General features: G+C 46.0%; 1 protein-coding gene across 1 annotated transcript in view; it reads left to right on the forward strand.

Annotated features, from left to right (window-relative positions):
- The window catches only part of SHB (SH2 domain containing adaptor protein B), a 141,654-nt gene that overhangs the window by 77,359 nt on the left and 47,399 nt on the right, over positions 1 to 16,896 (forward strand). Inside the window, exon 3 of the mRNA XM_083420228.1 lies at positions 10,587 to 10,802. Within this exon, the coding sequence (XP_083276354.1) occupies positions 10,587 to 10,802 (216 nt within the window). The remainder of the gene's footprint in view (positions 1 to 10,586; positions 10,803 to 16,896) is intronic.

Below are 16,896 nucleotides of genomic sequence, written 5' to 3' on the forward strand. Positions count from 1 at the left end.
CCTCTGGTGCAGAAGGGAAATCTCAGGAACTGGGGAAAGTCATGGCAGGGAAGTAAGAAGAACACAACAGGAATCTGTTGCCAGTGGGCTTCAGTCAGACTGCTGTCAACCTTCCCTTGCCAGCTGTTGCTGGCTTCTGTAATGCTATGACTAATTCTACAACAGCAGTTCTCTTCGAGGACTGTAGCTTTGCCCTCAAGGAAAGCTTCTCTGACATCCTTGAGATGCAACATTGGAGTCCGGAATAACCTGCAGCCCCTCTTAATGAAATAACTCTCTTCCTTTTTTAAAAAAATGATAATAATTACCTTCCGGCTTGGTTCATCTGTGAACAGAGTTTCCCAAGCTTAGGCACATTTTTCTGAATATAATAATAATAATAATAATAATAGTTACATTTTAGTCTTACACACACAGCTTACATTTAGGATACAACAGAGTAAGAATTGCATACCCACAATGAAGCCCCCATTCCTTTTGTATCTCTGTGAGCCACTGTTCTTTGTCTGCGGCAATCACAAAAATGTTTAAAAGTACCTTTAAAAAACAACCCAGAGTCCTTTTGGTTGGAGGTAATTCAGAGGAAAATTCCCAGGTGTCAAAAAAGACTATTTATTTATGTATCCTACTTCTGCGGCCCGTGTTTTGTTAGCCCAATAATGGAAACGAGCGAGGTCCCAACCAAAGAAGAATGGCAACTTAAACTGATGGAATACATGCAGCTTGCAGATTTAACATATAGAATAAGAGAATGTGTGTTTAAAGAAGACTGGAAAATGTTTACTGAATATATGGGTGAAAATTGTGTTTATTTAAAAACGCTGGTAGCATTAAGATAAATTCGACAGTGTAAATAAGTTTTGATGGATGTTACAACGGATTGCTGAATGGCTTAGTTCATGTAAAATATGCAGGGATGTATGGCGTGCAAAATGAACCATGGCAAGAGAAGAAGGGAAGCTATGGATTTAAGGTAGTTTAAATGAATATTTTGAAATGTAAATTAGAAAATTTAATTTTAAAAAAATTAAAAAGAAAAGCGGCAATCACAGATAAGTGCTTCATACAGAGAAGCAACGGACAGCCTCTTCAGAGGGCAGATCATTCTGCTGAGTCTCTACATCAGGAGGGATGGGATGATCCAGTCATCCACATGGCAGAGATGTGGTAGAGCGAAAGGTAAATGGGAGAAGGCAAGGCCAGAGCACTAAAACACATTGACACCAAGCGGGTGCCGCCTCTGTTGGTGGCTGTTTGGGGCTCTTAAAGGTAAAGGTAAAGGGATCCCTGACCTTTAGGTCCAGTCGTGACCGACTCTGGGGTTGTGGCGCTCATCTCGCTTTATTGGCCGAGGGAGCCGGCATTTGTCCGCAGACAGCTTCCAGGTCATGTGGCCAGCATGACTAAGCTGCTTCTGGCGTACCAGAGCAGCACACGGAAACGCCGTTTACCTTCCCGCCGGAGTGGTACCTATTTGTCTACTTGCACTTTGATGTGCTTTTGAACTGCTAGGTTGGCAGGAGCAGGGACCGAGCAACCGGAGCTCAGCCCCGTCGCGGGGATTTGAACCCCCAACCTTCTGATCAGCAAGTCCTAGGCTCTGTGGTTTAACCCACAGCGCCACCCGTGTCCCTTGGGGCTCTTAGGAGTTTGAAATTAATGAATGCCTCACGGCAAACTAGTGCACACCAGCACACAGTCTGAAAAGCATTGCTGCTGCCTGTCCTCCTTAGCTGCTTATTGGTTTAATTAATACTCCGGGTACAAAATGCAACTCTTCCACAAACATCTGCAAGCGTCAGAGCATTGATTGGTTAGTTGGGTCTCTGTCTCTTGTTGCTGGGGGGGGGGGTTTGTTAGGAAGACTTTTTGAAAAGGTAAATTGAACAGGTAACATGAAAGACACAGGGATATCTTTATCGTGTTGTGATCCAAATAATTTTGTGGTGGGGGAGAAGGATATACATCTGGACCTGCTGCCCCCGTGGGTTCTGCCACCTGAGGCGGTCGCCTCACCTTGCCTCATGGATGGGCAAGGTGTCACAAGTGGCCGACCTGCAGCGACAAAGCACCGTATTTTTCGCTCTATAAGACGCACCAGACCACAAGACACACCGAGTTTTTGGAGGAGGAAAACAAGAAAAAAAATATTCTGAATCTCAGAAGCCAGAACAGTAAGAGGGATCACTGTGCAGTGAAAGCAACAATCCCTCTCACTGTTCTGGCTTCTGGGATAGCTGCACAGCCTGCATTCGCTCCATAAGACGCACACACATTTCCCCTTACTTTTCAGGAGGGAAAAAGTGAGTCTTATAGAGCAAAAAATATGGTAAATAAGCTGCAGTCTAGCACATGTTGAGAATGGGCAGAATTTGCTCTTCTTCCAGACACTAAGGGATCCCAAACGAGGGGGGGGGGTCACCTGGTTTAGCCATCGCACTACCGCCCTCCCCCCCCCCCCACGTTCTCCCATATCTGTGACGGACTTCCATTCATCCACATGTGGGGGGGGGGACACCCCAGCACTTGGATCCAACATTGCAACAGGTAAGATTTGCACACCGTCTGTGAAACTGGCCAGTCTAGTTTCTACCATCAGAAATTAGCTATAGGTGTATTTGGGAGTTCTGTAGGTGTGAGAATAGCCTATGAATAGCCAGATCTCTGGGGTTGGCAGCTAATGGCAGCTTTCTCCCTCTTCTCCAGGCTAAGGGAGCTGGGCATGTTTAGCCTGGAGAAGAAGAGGTTAAGGGGTGATATGGTAGCCATGTTCAAATATATAAAAGGATGTCACATAGAGGAGGGAGAAAGGTTGTTTTCTGCTGCTCCAGAGAAGCGGACACGGAGCAATGGATCCAAACTACAAGAAAGAAGACTTCCTGACAGTAAGAGCTGTTCGACAGTGGAATTTGCAGCCAAGGAGTGTGGTGGAGTCTCCTTCTTTGGAGGTCTTTAAGCAGAGGCTTGACAGCCATATGTCAGGAGTGCTCTGATGGTGTTTCCTGCTTGGCAGGGGGTTGGACTCGATGGTCCTTGTGGTCTCTTCCAACTCTATGATTCTATGAGGAATGACGCACGAGAGACACCTTATCCCTCAAAGGGTCTCAGCAATATACAGTCACACGAACCCCTCTGCACAGCCACAGAACATCATAAAGTAGCCAGTGTTCACAAATGCATGTTAAAGTACAATGCCTGTAGCTGCTGTTGCAACCCCCCCTCCGCCCATTGCTATATCGTAGCCCTTTAAAAACAGGCAAGCATAAATAGCAGTCCGTTGTGCTCCAGCTGGAAATTGATTTCATTGGCGAGCTGTTCAGAAACTTCTGCTGCACAGAAGCTTTAATTTCCAGCATGTTATCAGCACTGTCAGATCAGGTTAAACAAAAGCTCAGTTAACATGGATTTTCTAAAACCAAACAAAAAAATAGAGAAGGTTGGCTGAATCGTCGCAATGAGAGAGCAGGTAGCAAGCAGTAAGGCTCCAGGTTTGAATCTGCGGACAAAATGTGCGAATCCATTTGTCTTCTTTATTGCCGATCTATTTGGGTCAGCCCTCCTTGGAGTTTGACACAGGGTTGAATCAGGCCAGATTTGTCATGGCACAGTTGATTAGCCTGCTGGTTAATGTATGTCTGTATTTAATTACCCTATATCAGTGAGGCATGCAAACCTTCCCACGCACTCGGTTCTGCGCTGGGTGCCTGCTTGCGTGCCTGCATTGCTGTCAAAGAGGCTGCAGGGATTTTTTTTTTCCTTTTACACACACAGTTGTGAAGAGCCAGTCTTTGGGAGAGGCAGAGAGGGGGCTCTTACTGTTTACTAGCAAAATGACTACTGTTATCACGGGGCAGAATGTACGCAGAGGAAGAGAGCTTCGTAAAACAGATTGGAGATGCCTGCAACCCTGCAAAGTCAGTGTAGGTAGTTCACATCTAGATCAGGGGTCAGCAAACTTTTTCAGCAGGGGGCTGGTCCACTGTCCGTCACACCTTGTGGGGGGCCGGACTATATTTTGGGTGGGGGAAAATAGGAATGAATTCCTATAACCCAGAGATGCATTTTAAATAAAAGGACACATTCTACTCATGTAAAAACACCAGGCAGGCCCACAAATAACTCAGAGGTGCATTTTAAATAATAGGACACTTTTTACTCATGTAAAAACACGCTGATTCCTGGACCAGATTGAGAAGGCAATTGGGCCGCACCTGGCCCCTGGGCCTGAGTTTGCCTACCCCTGATCTAGATGTACCAACAGCCGGGGGGTAGCAGATTTTGGCATTGCACAGGGCACTGCTGAAATTTGAGGTGCCAAGGTCCGCCTATGGCATTTGGGCACCTGAGATGAACCACAAAATTGGAAGCTGGGAATAGGGCTGAAATCCATTCCTGGACCATGGCAAATCCTGGCCATTGCAAAATCAAGCTGCCTCCTATTTGGATCCAACCAATCAATCATTTTATTTGTATGCCGCCTTTCCAAAGTTAAAACTGTGTTCAAGGTGGCTTACAACGTATAAAACCCCCCACATAACTACGCACATAAAAGCAGTTATAAATAAAAAACAAAACTTCCAAAAGTATACAACCAAATTGAACAATTTCCACGTAAATCCAAAATAAAGATACAAAAAAATTAGTATCAACAGCAACAGTACCCCCTCCAACAAAACCCCCTCAACAGTGCCCCAACCCAAGATGAATAAATAAGCTGTTTGCATGCATATTTGAAAGCACCTCAAAATGTGCATTCCACGCAAAACAACCTGGGTTGTATTTCTTGGTCATGCCATGGTAGGGAGGAATATTTGGTACCAGGATATATTCATTATAGGGCACTTTGCAAAGAAACACAAGTCAGGTTCCTGTCCTAGAGATCTTTCAGCCTATGTATTGTCAGTGGGAAGGCCGCAGCTACAAATCAAGGAATGGCAACTGATTCATAGCTGTCAACCGTCCCTTATTTGGCGGGAAAGTCCTTTATCCCAGCGCCATGTCCCGCTGCTGTCCCTTATTGATGATGTCCCTTAAATTTCCCGGGTTTCAAAGGAAGCAGCTCCTCTCCCTCCCTCCCTGCCGGCCAGGGAGGAGGGAGGCTCCAACTGTGTTGCTTGGCTGCATTGCGCACCCAGTAAGGAGTCTGAGAATGACTGGGGGCGTGGAGCTTGCATGCTTTGTGCCGATCAAATCGGCCGCATTGCCTGGGGACTCGCCTTTGCTCAGCGCTTCCCAGCAGAGAGGTGACGGTGGTTTACCTTGCTGCATCCCCTTGGCCGGGTTGCTGCGCTGTGGGAACCACCGCTTGAGGCTTCGCTTGGCTGATGGTTGACTAAAATCCCTTATTTTGGCTGCTGATCCCTTATTATCGAGGCCGCTGGTCCCTTATTTCCAAATCTGTAAGTTGACAGCTATGAACTGATTGCTGGAAGAAATGGAAGGCGCAAAAGTAGCAGGCACAGGATCAACACAAGCAAATATGAGGCATTGTGATCATAGCTGTCACATAAAAGTTGCTTTCTGGTCCCTTTCATTAGGACCATAACTATAGTATACTCACATTGCTGGGCAACCCTGCCCTGACTTCATACGAATCCAGGATTGTGAAGAGCACAACAGTTCCTTCAATGGGGGCTGCATGATGACAGTCTTACATTTTTAGGTTTATAGGAAGAAATCTGAGAGTGCTGAGACTCTTCATGGTTGTCTCTGTAGAATTTCTGCAGTTCAAAGCTCCCCCAGACCTTGTGAAGTAGATCACGTTTATGGTGCTGGAAGCCTTTGCAGATGCAAAAAATAAATATGCATGGGTGTCTCTGTGTTTTGTGGAACAGCCCTCCCAACGCCGGTTGGCAGAGATGGGGCCATGAGAGAGGCTGAGTATACTGCATGTCAGTTCCCAGCTGTCGTCTGGGCCCTCCGCCAGTTACCAAGCTTGGTTACGACAAATTTAAGCAATCAAAGGGTGATCAAAGGTGATCTATTTCTCAAGAGAGCCCAGTCCCCGGTGACTCAGAAGTCTGGGCAAACAGCCAGAGTTACTGCTCCCAGAGGGCCCCCTTCCCATTTCCTCCAAAGCGCAGGTATTCTACCCAGACGACTTTTTGGGGAGTTGGCACAGCGAGGAGGCACCAACCCTCTAAGCCACATTCTAACAGCTGTTTAGTCGCTTCTGGGTCCTGGAGCAACTGCATAACCTTTCATCTCTGTCCCTTGATCCTCAAGGGGACTTAAAGGCCTGTGGAGCAGAGCTGAATTGAATCCAGCATTCTGAAATGCCAACACTTATCTCAATAGTTTGTACTGTGGCATCTAACTCTACAGCCTAGCTTGGTCAAGTGGCGTGGAAGAGCCCAGTTACCTCTCGTCTTCTGAATTAACCTTTCCTTGCTGCATCTTTTTGGTTGCCTTGAGAGAGAAGGCATTTCAGTTTCATCATCAGATGCCACTGGATGTATTTCCAGCTAATAATAATAATAATAATAATAATAATAATAAGGCATGCCAGTGACTGTAACCACCTGAGCCAGATCAGCTTCAAGTCTGTGGCTTCAAGGAGCATGCAGTCCCGATTTGTAGTTCCAGGGCCTATTTGTAGATTATCCTCCAGCCAACAGAATTCTGGCTGAAATCCACAGTCATGCAATTTGCAGGATGCCCTTAGGAAAGATGTGTCTTGCTGCACAATTTCCTCCCAATGTTGTTGTAAGGGTAAAGTAAGATGGGTGGTCTGCTTGAGATTGCTGTCCTTTGAGAAAAGGATGGGAATTGGGGGGAGAGGTGAACGGCAGGGCAGCCAGGGACAAGCACTAAAATTAACAGTTCAGTTATTTACATGTCTACACAGAATAAAACCCCACTGAGTTCAGTAGTGTTTATTCCCAAATTAGTGGATATCAGATTGCAGCCTATACAGTGGTACCTCGGGTTAAGTACTTAATTCGTTCTGGAGGTCTGTTCTTAACCTGAAATTGTTCTTAACCTGAGGTACCACTTTAGCTAATGGGGCCTCCTGCTGCCGCCGCACGGCCGGAGCACGATTTCTGTTCTCATCCTGAAGCAAAGTTCTTAACCTGAAGCACTATTTCTGGGTTAGGGGAGTCTGTAACCTGAGGCGTATGTAACCCGAGGTACCACTGTATATAATAAGAGGTGCTGGCTGGGGTTTATACTTTTCAATTTTAGCCCCTCTTATCTGTTAATAACATTTTATATGACACTGAAAATTAGATGGGGGCTGTACTGTCGCTGAACTTATATCAACAAGCATGATTTTACAACAAAAAGGCGTTTTTTTCATTGGCATTAAGAGATCAAAGGATCACAAAACCAGGGCATTATAATGTAATCTTCAAAGAGAGCTTGAATGGTCTTTCTGAAGCCTTTTGTTCAGGACAGTCTTTCAATTGCTCTTCTCCCCACCCCCAGTCATTCTCTCTCTTTCTCTTTCTCTCTCTTTCTCTCTCTCTTTCGCTCATATGGTATATACTCCTCATGGCCTTGTAATCCCCAAAGCTGGGCTCCCAAGTAAGTAGAGTAAGCACACACAGTTTGATTCCTTGGTCGTTCCCAGCTGCATTTTAAAGCTTAAAGCAGTAGTAGCAATTACAGCTTTCATGATGGAAAATGCCCCAGTTCTGCCTCTTAAGTACAGCTGATACTTAGGTATTCTGGTCCAGGCAGAGCTGTCAGAGTCCATCATGTTAGCGCTGTTCTTACAGCACAGTGAAGGGGGAAGTGTATTTTGATTTCACTTTCAGGGAAATCCTTTCCATGGACCACGGCTGAGTAAAATTGAAACTCAAAACAAATTAAAGGTGTTTTAATATCGGTACGCCTAGACATAATGGGAAACATAATGCTTAACTGTAATGGTTCTAGGGGTTGCTCGTGTGTAAGCCGGTGCAAACACCTGGCTGGATTGCCTGAGTGAACCTTTTCTGTCCGGACAGCCACTCACCCGTGGCTGTCTCAATCGCTGGCAGAATCCGTCAGTGGGCATTTCTTAAACTTCTTCCAGCAAAGAAGCTCTTTGACGCCTAGTCTTCGCCTACTCTCTCTGCGCGAAAGCCTTCTGCGCAAGGAGGGCGTAGGCAGCAGAGGACCTCTACTCTCCCCGCTGGTCCCTGGCAAGGAGTCATGGGACCGCCTCGCCGCTTCCCCCATCTGCCCCCCTTGTCCACTGGTGCTACGCTGATTCTCTTCCCCAGAAGATGGGCTGCCTCTCCCAATCCCGGGACGCTCTCCGGAATCCCTCTGGATTTTGCTCTCTCCCTCCGGCACTGATGGCAGTTCCCTGACATTAACCATAGTGCTTCTTTCCCCCCTTTTAATCATGGTTCAGCACTGCATGTAAATACCTAAACCGGGGTTAAGGGTTGGCTGCAAAACTGAAAGTGAGATAATTGCTTGAAGTAAGTTTGCTTTAGCTAATACCTCATGTTACGTTTGCTTCATGTTACGTTCTTTCAGGTTACGTCCCGCAGCGACCCGGAAGTACCGGAAAGGGTTACTTCCGGGTTTCGCCGCTCGTGCATGCGCACAAGCACCAAATCTCACCGCACACGTGCGCAAATATGGTGCTTCAGGTTACGTTCTTTTCATGTTGCGAATGGGCCTCCGGAACGGATCCCTTTCACAACCAGAGGTGTTGTTGTTGTTGTTGTTCAGTCGTTTAGTCATGTCCGACTCTTCGTGACCCCATGGACCAGAGCACCCCAGGCATTCCTGTCCTCCACTGCCTCCCACAGTCTGGTCAAACTCATGTTCGTAGCTTCGAGAACGCTGCCCAACCATCTCGTCCTCTGTCACCCCCTTCTCCTTGTGCCCTCCATCCTTCCCAACATCAGGGTCTTTTCCAGGGAGTCTTCTCTTCTCATGAGGTGGCCAAAGTACTGGAGCCTCAGCTTCACGATTTGTCCTTCCAGTGAGCACTCAGAGCTGATTTCCTTAAGAATGGATAGGTTTGCAGTCCATGGGACTCTCAAGAGTCTCGTCCAGCACCATAATTCAAAAGCATCAATTCTTCGGCGATCAGCCTTCTTTATGGTCCAGCTCTCACTTCCATACATCACTACTGGGAAAACCATAGCTTTAACTATACGGAGCTGCAAGAAGATCAAACCGATCCATTCTTAAGGAAATCAGCCCTGAGTGCTCACTAGAAGGACAGATCCTGAAGCTGAGGCTCCAAGACTTTGGCCACCTCATGAGAAGAGAAGACTCCCTGGAAAAGACCCTGATGTTGGGAAAGATGGAGGGCACAAGGAGAAGGGGACAACAGAGGACGAGATGGTTGGATAGTGTTCTCAAAGTTACCAGCATGAGTTTGACCAAACTGCGGGGGGCAGTGGAAGACAGAAGTGCCTGGCGTGCTCTGGTCCATGGCGTCTCGAAGAGTCGGACACGACTAAACGACTAAACAACAATAACAAGTCTCTTCTCTTTTTGTTGTTAGGTGTAATGTTCACAATTTCTCTCTAAAAGACAGAGAAACTCTACCTGCCCTGTCACTTCCCGATTTCATTGACAAACAATAAAAATAGCTTGTGATTTAAGGTAAATGTTTGACAAGTCTTCCGTGTTATGGATTTCTAAGGTAAGAGGCTGCAATTCAAGCCTGAAGTTGCCCAAGCCGCTTACAATTTGATTCAGGCCCTTAGGAATTTCAAGTATTTATTCAACCTCCAGTTCGTGAGCTTCCAGCATTCAACACATCCTGTCTTAGCCAGCCCAATATTGACCACCTAAAGCTGATTTCATACGTGAATTTTACAAACATGAAGCCACATAATGATTAAGCATGAATTGGTGGGAGGGTTCTATGAAAACTTAAGATGAGCAGACTTCAGAAATGGGGTATTAAAGTTCCGCCCAGATTTCATATAAGACGGTGTTGTTCACAGAGATTATTGAGCCCCTGAGATGCCATAATACCGTGGTACCTCAGAAGTCGAACGGAATCCGTTCTGGAAGTCCATTCAACTTCCAAAACGTTTGGAAACCAAGGTGCGGCTTCCGATTGGCTGCAGGAAACTCCTGCAGCCAGTCAGAAGCCACGGAAGTCACGTCGGGCATTCGGGTTCCAAAGAACATTCTCAAACCAGAACATTCACTTTTGGGTTTGCGGCATCCGGGAGCCAAAACGTTCAACTTGCAAGGTGTTCACGAAACAAGGTGCATGAAATTGTGGGGTAGGGCTGTGTTGGGCCTCTTGAGCTGCAGATAAAACAGGCTTTCTCTAAATTCTTGCTTTAATTAGGATAACATTTCTTACCTTCACTGCTGTTTTGGTTGATTTATTTTGCCATCTGGCGAAATAGAGAGAGAGAGAAAGGGAGAAACTACTAAATGTTGCACATGTTCTAGTAAACTGTTATTGAAATCATTGATCTGTTTCTTGCCTTTTTCTGCTCGAGAGGAAAAGTTAAATATGGAAACCTTTTAGCAGCGTCCTCTTTCTGCACTGTGCTGTTTTGACTTTTGCATTCATCCGAAGTAGGGCTTCCCCACCCCCTGACCTCATGCCGCTCGCCTGCTGCCGTAAGCAAGCAAATTAACCCAATTATTTCTTTACCTCCCTATAGAATTCCAGAGGCAAGACAGTGTGAAGCCCCAGCAGAAAGACATCCAGCTGTATGACACACCTTACGAACCTGAAGGCAACGGCGTGGAGTCGGATTCTGAAAGCGTCGTGAGTCAGCGCTTGAGAGAGAGCAAGTTGCCACAGGACGACGACAGGCCTGCAGACGAATACGACCAGCCGTGGGAGTGGAACAAAGTCTCCATTCCAGCTTTAGCAGGTGAGGCTCTTTGGAGCGAATCTTTTCAGCTCTGCTTTTATGTCTTGCAAGAGACACCAAAGAGCGTTTTAGAACATGGCAAAGGAGCTTCAGTGGTTTTGAGCGCTGGACGTTTCTGACTGGACAGGTTGTTATTTATTATCATTGTTGTTGTCGTTTAGTCGTTTAGTCGTGTCCGATTCTTCCTGACCCCATGGACCAGAGCACGCCAGGCACTCCTGTCTTCCACTGCCTCCCGCAGTTTGGTCAAACTCATGCTGGTAGCTTCGAGAACACTGTCCAACCATCTCGTCCTCTGTTGTCCCCTTCTCCTTGTGCCCTCCATCTTTCCCAACATCAGGGTCTTTTCCAGGGAGTCTTCTCTTCTCATGAGGTGGCCAAAGTCTTGAAGCCTCAGCTTCAAGATCTGTCCTTCCAGTGAGCACTGAGGGCTGGTTTCCTTCAGAATGGAGAGGTTTGATCTTCTTGCAGTCCATGGGACTCTCAAGAGTCTCCTCCAGCACCATTATTATCATTTATTATTATCATTTATTATCATTATTATTATTATTATCATAATAATATTACCATTAATATCATTTATTATCATTATCATGTGATTAAATTTGTATATAGTCATACCTTGGTTGTCAAACGCCCTGGAACTTGGATGTTTTGGCTCCTGAATGCCGCAAACCCGAGAGTGATTGTTCCGGTTTGCAAACGTTCTTTTGGAACCTGAACGTCCGATGGGGCTTCCACGGCTCCCGATTGGCTACCCAGCCAATCGGAAGCTGTGCCTTGGTTTCCGAACAACTCTACAGTGGAAGCTCGGTTTTTGAATGTGATCCGTTCCAGAAGCCCATTCAAATTCTGAAACGTTCGAAAACCAAAAACTCAGTACAAAAACCTCAATTCGGAAGCCGTGTGGCATGTTCGACTTCCGAGGCGACTTCGAAAACTGAAGCATTTACTTCCGGTTTTACGGCATTTGAAAACCGAAATGTTTGAAAATGGAGATGTTCAAGAACCGAAGTACCACTGTACCGCCCTTGATCTGAAAATCACAGGGTAGTTCACACCACAAGAATACAAAATGGAAACACAAGAATATGTAGTAAAACCAAGGCTTTTTTTTCCCCAGCCAGAACTCACTGGAACTCAGTTCCAGCACCTCTTAGGTGGGCACTATTTCCATTCTAAGGGAACGACGTTCACGGTGTGGTCCAGCACCTCTTTTCTAGAAAAATAGCGCTAAATAAAACAGAAACAAGAATAAAAACAAACCAATAACCCAGCCACCCACCCAAACACATTCAAGAGGTCATAGCATGTTAATCAGCCAAAGGTCAGGTTGAAGAGAAATGTTTTAGCTTGGCACTTAAAATTATGTAATGAAGACGTCAAGTGAACCTCCTTGGGGAGAGCATTCCACGAGTGGGGAGCCACCACAGAAAAGGCCCGTTCTTGTGTTGCTACCCTCCAGACCTCATGTGGTGGAGACACACGAAGATAGGCCTCAGGTGATGATTGCAGGGCCCAGGCTGATTCACATTAAAGTTTGTTTATCGGCCCCCGCAGCACTGTGTTCAGAAATCCAAATGTGCTCACAGGCCTAGAAAGGCTGGCAACCCCTGGCCCAGGGCATTCCAACTTTAGCTGCCATAATTGAGGAATGTCAACAGGAGGTTGTAGCCTATAAAGGCTTGCTCCTTCTGGTCCATATCCCTCTGTGGCCAAACAGGGCTTGAGCTGCTATGAAATTTCGAACCTTTTCTTTGGCAGCAAGCAAAACCCGACGGCCAAAGCTCCAGTAACCATTGGGGCAGAGGTGAGGAACAAACCATCTTCTCAAACCAGCCGTTCTTCCCTGGTTTGAGGCAGACCGAAATACAGGCAAGGTCTGTGGGCGCTTCTGTTACTCGAGGGCACTTGCCATTCTGTGAACGTGAATATAGGCTTGGAGCCTTCAGGAGATGTTACCCCATTTCCTTTCCCTGAAAATGAATGCTGTGCTTACTCATAACTGTGTAACCGGATGCTGGAATGATTCCTTATCGCTAATTGAATTCCTGGCACAAGTGGCTGCTATTGCAAAAGAAGAAAAGAGCGCTGGGGGGGGGGGCATTTCCTTAGCCTATCTGCCTGTTCCTGTGTTGAGTTTTAAATGTTTTACTTAAATTGGGCTGCAGTCAATGAGGAGAAACCTGTGTGTTAGAAAACGTTCTTCTATATCCCACAATGTACCTTTTTACCTATGGCTGGAAAGCAAATTTATGCCTCCCTCACTTTACCGCTGTATGTTTATGCTTCATTAGTTTTCTACATAATTGAAAAACCTAATTAACACACTTCTTACATCCATTGTGTACAGAATAACAACCAGGTGTAGCTAACACCAAGAACCCTAGAGAGGGGGTGGGAGATGGGGGTATTTCTATTCTCTTCCCTAAATTTTTAGGTTTGGGTTTGTTTTCTTTTACAAATTATCTCTACCATTTTTTGAGAGGTAGGCAATGAAAACCCAATTTTTCAGACCAAGCACCCCACCTTCCTGTGTTTCAGCCAACAAAGGCAAATAGACTTGGATGCTCACCAAGCACTTGACAGGGGTTTTGTCTGTTCATTGTCAAGGCAGATCCACACCATATATTTAAAGCACAGTCAAAATACCGTATTTTTCGCTCTATAAGACGCACCAGACCACAAAACGCACCTAGTTTTTGGAGGAGGAAAACAAGAAAAAATATTCTGAATCTCAGAAGCCAGAACAGCAAGAGGGATCGCTGCGCAGTGAAAGCAGCAATCCCTCTTGCTGTTCTGGCTTCTGGGATAGCTGCGCAGACTGCACTCGCTCCATAAGACGCACGCACATTTCCCCTTGCTTTTTAGAAGGGAAAAGGTGAGTCTTATAGAGCAAAAAATACGGTACATTTAGAAGCACACAGCTCCCCCACCCAAGAATCCTGCAAACTGTAGTTTCCCCCTCACATATCTACAATTTCCAGTACCATTAACAAACTACAGTTCCTATTATTATTTTAAGGGGGGCATGTGCTTTAAATGTGTGTTGGATGTGTTTTAAATGTATGGCATGGATCTGCCCTTGGCCACAGATACTTTGCTGCCTGAGGTGGAGCCCAGATGACACAGGTATGCGCATGGGTGTGCACACAACCATCAGGGCCACAACTTAAAAAACTCTTGCTCCCATCACTCAAACACCAATTCTGCCTTTGTCTTTCCTTTCGCTGTCATGCCGACTGAAGTTGGTTACTTCACCTGTTGCATTCCAGAGCCCCCTCTAGTTTTTGTGTGTTTGTTTGCTACTGAAAAAAAGATATTAACCAAATTTTTACTAATTGGAGAACTTTAAATTCAACCAGATTAGTTTACGTGTTGTCAGGGAACTGCCATCGGCTCAGGGGCGAGAGGGGGAAAGCCGGATGGATTACAGAGAGCCCCGAAAGATCGTGGGAAGCAGCACTTACTCAGCAGAGGAAGGAAGCCATGCCTCCAGTGGAGAGGAGATTCAGGGCTCGGAGGAGGCGAGGCGGTGCCAGGACACCTTGCCTGGGCAAAGTGGGCAGGAGAGAGGTCCTCCGTTACCCACGGCCTCCTTACTCAGTAGGCTTCCACGCCAAGAGGGGAGGCGCAGACTGGGTGTCAAGAAACTACTCTGCTGGGGAGGGTTTAAGGACCGCCCACTCTCAGATTCTGCCAGTGAATGAGCAAGACACGGAATAGAGGCGCTCTGCATTCTAACGGTTTTTATCACCAATAAGAAAACAAAGCAGACTATTGAAGCATATTGCCTGCTTGCTCTCGAGCAACCAACTGATACCTCTAACACACGTATTTTAGGTTTTTGCACCCACCCCAACATTTCAGGCTCGGGTGCTGCTATTAACCAAATATACCCCCACCTAACAAACCTGCTGCCAAATTTCAAGGCAAACCTGCTGTCAGATTTTAAACATTCAAGCACCTGGAGTGAAGGAAGGGCCTGTAATCCCCCCCCCAAAACTTGTTTAACACAAAGGGAAGGGGAATTTATTTTGCTCAAGTGATGCTGGTTTTAGTCAAACTAAACCACCCTTTTTGTAAGCGATGCTGCAACTTTGAAGTTGCCTTCTTGGAGAGCAAACTGGATTGAGGTGTGGTTTGCATAATAGATGTGAACTGTCGCGTAAGATTTTGACTGGAGAGTTTAATATACAGTGGTACCTTAGGTTAAGTACTTAATTCGTTCCGGAGATCAGTTCTTAACCTGAAACTGTTCTTAACCTGAAGCACCACTTTAGCTAATGGAGCCTCCTGCTGCTGCCGCGCCACCTCTGCACAATTTCTGTTCTCATCCTGAAGCAAAGTTCTTAACCTGAAGCACTATTTCTGGGTTAGCGGAGTCTGTAACCTGAAGCGTATGTAAACTGAAGCGTACCACTGTAGTGCAATTCAAAGATTGAGACAGAAAAAATACACATCAGTTTAGGGGGAAATGTAGGAATCTTAATCTGCCAACTGGACAAGCTCAGTCTGTGACATAAATTAATACAATTAGCTTGGCTTTTAACACACAATATAGAGGGTCTCATCCAAGTGAAGACAATTTAAAAAACAGACCAGTTACTCCTAAATCCTCAACCAAAATATTCTACCAGAAAATTCTCTTTGATGGTATGTATGTGAGGAGCAGAGGACATTGGATACTGAGTTGTAGTCTGGCATATTGCTGAGCACATAAGATGGCAGAAGGAAGCCTTCATCCTCTGCCCTTCATATCTGAGTATAGGAGGAAGAGTTCTCATGCAAAAGCTACACTTTATAGTTGCTCAATTCAGACATCATGCCAAACCATGTTTCCTATGCATGAGGAAAGCCATGGTTCACAACTCCCACTCAGCAGTTGAGGATCAAGGTAAATGAGTCCCGATTCTACTTTGCTAGGTAAAGGTAAAGGTACCCCTGCCCGTACGGGCCAGTCTTGACAGACTCTAGGGTTGTGCGCCCATCTCACTCAAGAGGCCGGGGGCCAGCGCTGTCCGGAGACACTTCCGGGTCACATGGCCAGCGTGACATCGCTGCTCTGGCGAGCCAGAGCTGCACACGGAAACGCCGTTTACCTTCCTGCTAGTAAGCAGTCCCTATTTATCTACTTGCACCCGGGAGTGCTTTCAAACTGCTAGGTTGGCAGGCGCTGGGACCGAACAACGGGAGTCCACCCCGCCGCAGGGATTCGAACCGCCGACCTTTCGATCGGCAAGCCCTAGGCACTGAGGCTTTTACCCACAGCGCCATCCGCGTCTACTTTGCTATCTGATCTCAAATTATGGCTTATCAGTTCAAGCGCCACACATGCCATGGTTAAGCTTGCTGAACTATGCCTTGCTGTGATGTCTAAATTGGCGCACTAAGCATGTTTGCAGATCAGAGTAAGAGATGAGCCATTCACAAGCTGCCCATGCCCATATTGCTCCTCCTAGTTCATGCTGGGGAGAAGCAAACCACAATCCCTTGTTTAGGGTTGCATCCAAGCCAGAGATCGTGGTTTGTTCTGCTCCAAACAAACCACAATGATAAGCCAAGGTTTGTTATTGGTTTATGGTTACCAGATGTGCAAATACAACCACACTGTTGAGGCAGAAAAAGTTTAAGTTTCACATTTTGCGTTCAGTATGAAGAAGAAAAAATACACCATATTTAATTCCATGATACTCTTTACTTGAAGTGAATTTTAAAAATACCTTGGCTTAGAATAAACCTCTCTTATCATTCTAAAGCCAGCTGGAACTTTTCTTTATTGCTGTGCAGTCTGCACCAGGCATTGGGCTTATTACTTGACACTCATTAATTGCTCTTAAAGCCAATTTCATATTTTAATGACTTAAGTAAATACCTTGAGTAGCTTGTACCCAGCTGGTAGTATGTATCTGAATAGACCTCTGTTTGGATTCCCTATACCTGGTTTGATCATGAATGATGAGCAAAACAGCAGCTGCAGGAGAAGGTTGCTACTTGTTCTTTGGCGATCAGAAGGCTTTTATGATCTCGACTGTTTGCATTTGCTCAGTAGTAGGGTTATTTATTCTCATTAGACTGCTGGGCAGAAGACTGT

This window comes from Podarcis tiliguerta (assembly GCF_965153285.1).
Source record: "Podarcis tiliguerta genome assembly, chromosome: 17".
Lineage (NCBI taxonomy): Eukaryota > Metazoa > Chordata > Lepidosauria > Squamata > Lacertidae > Podarcis > Podarcis tiliguerta.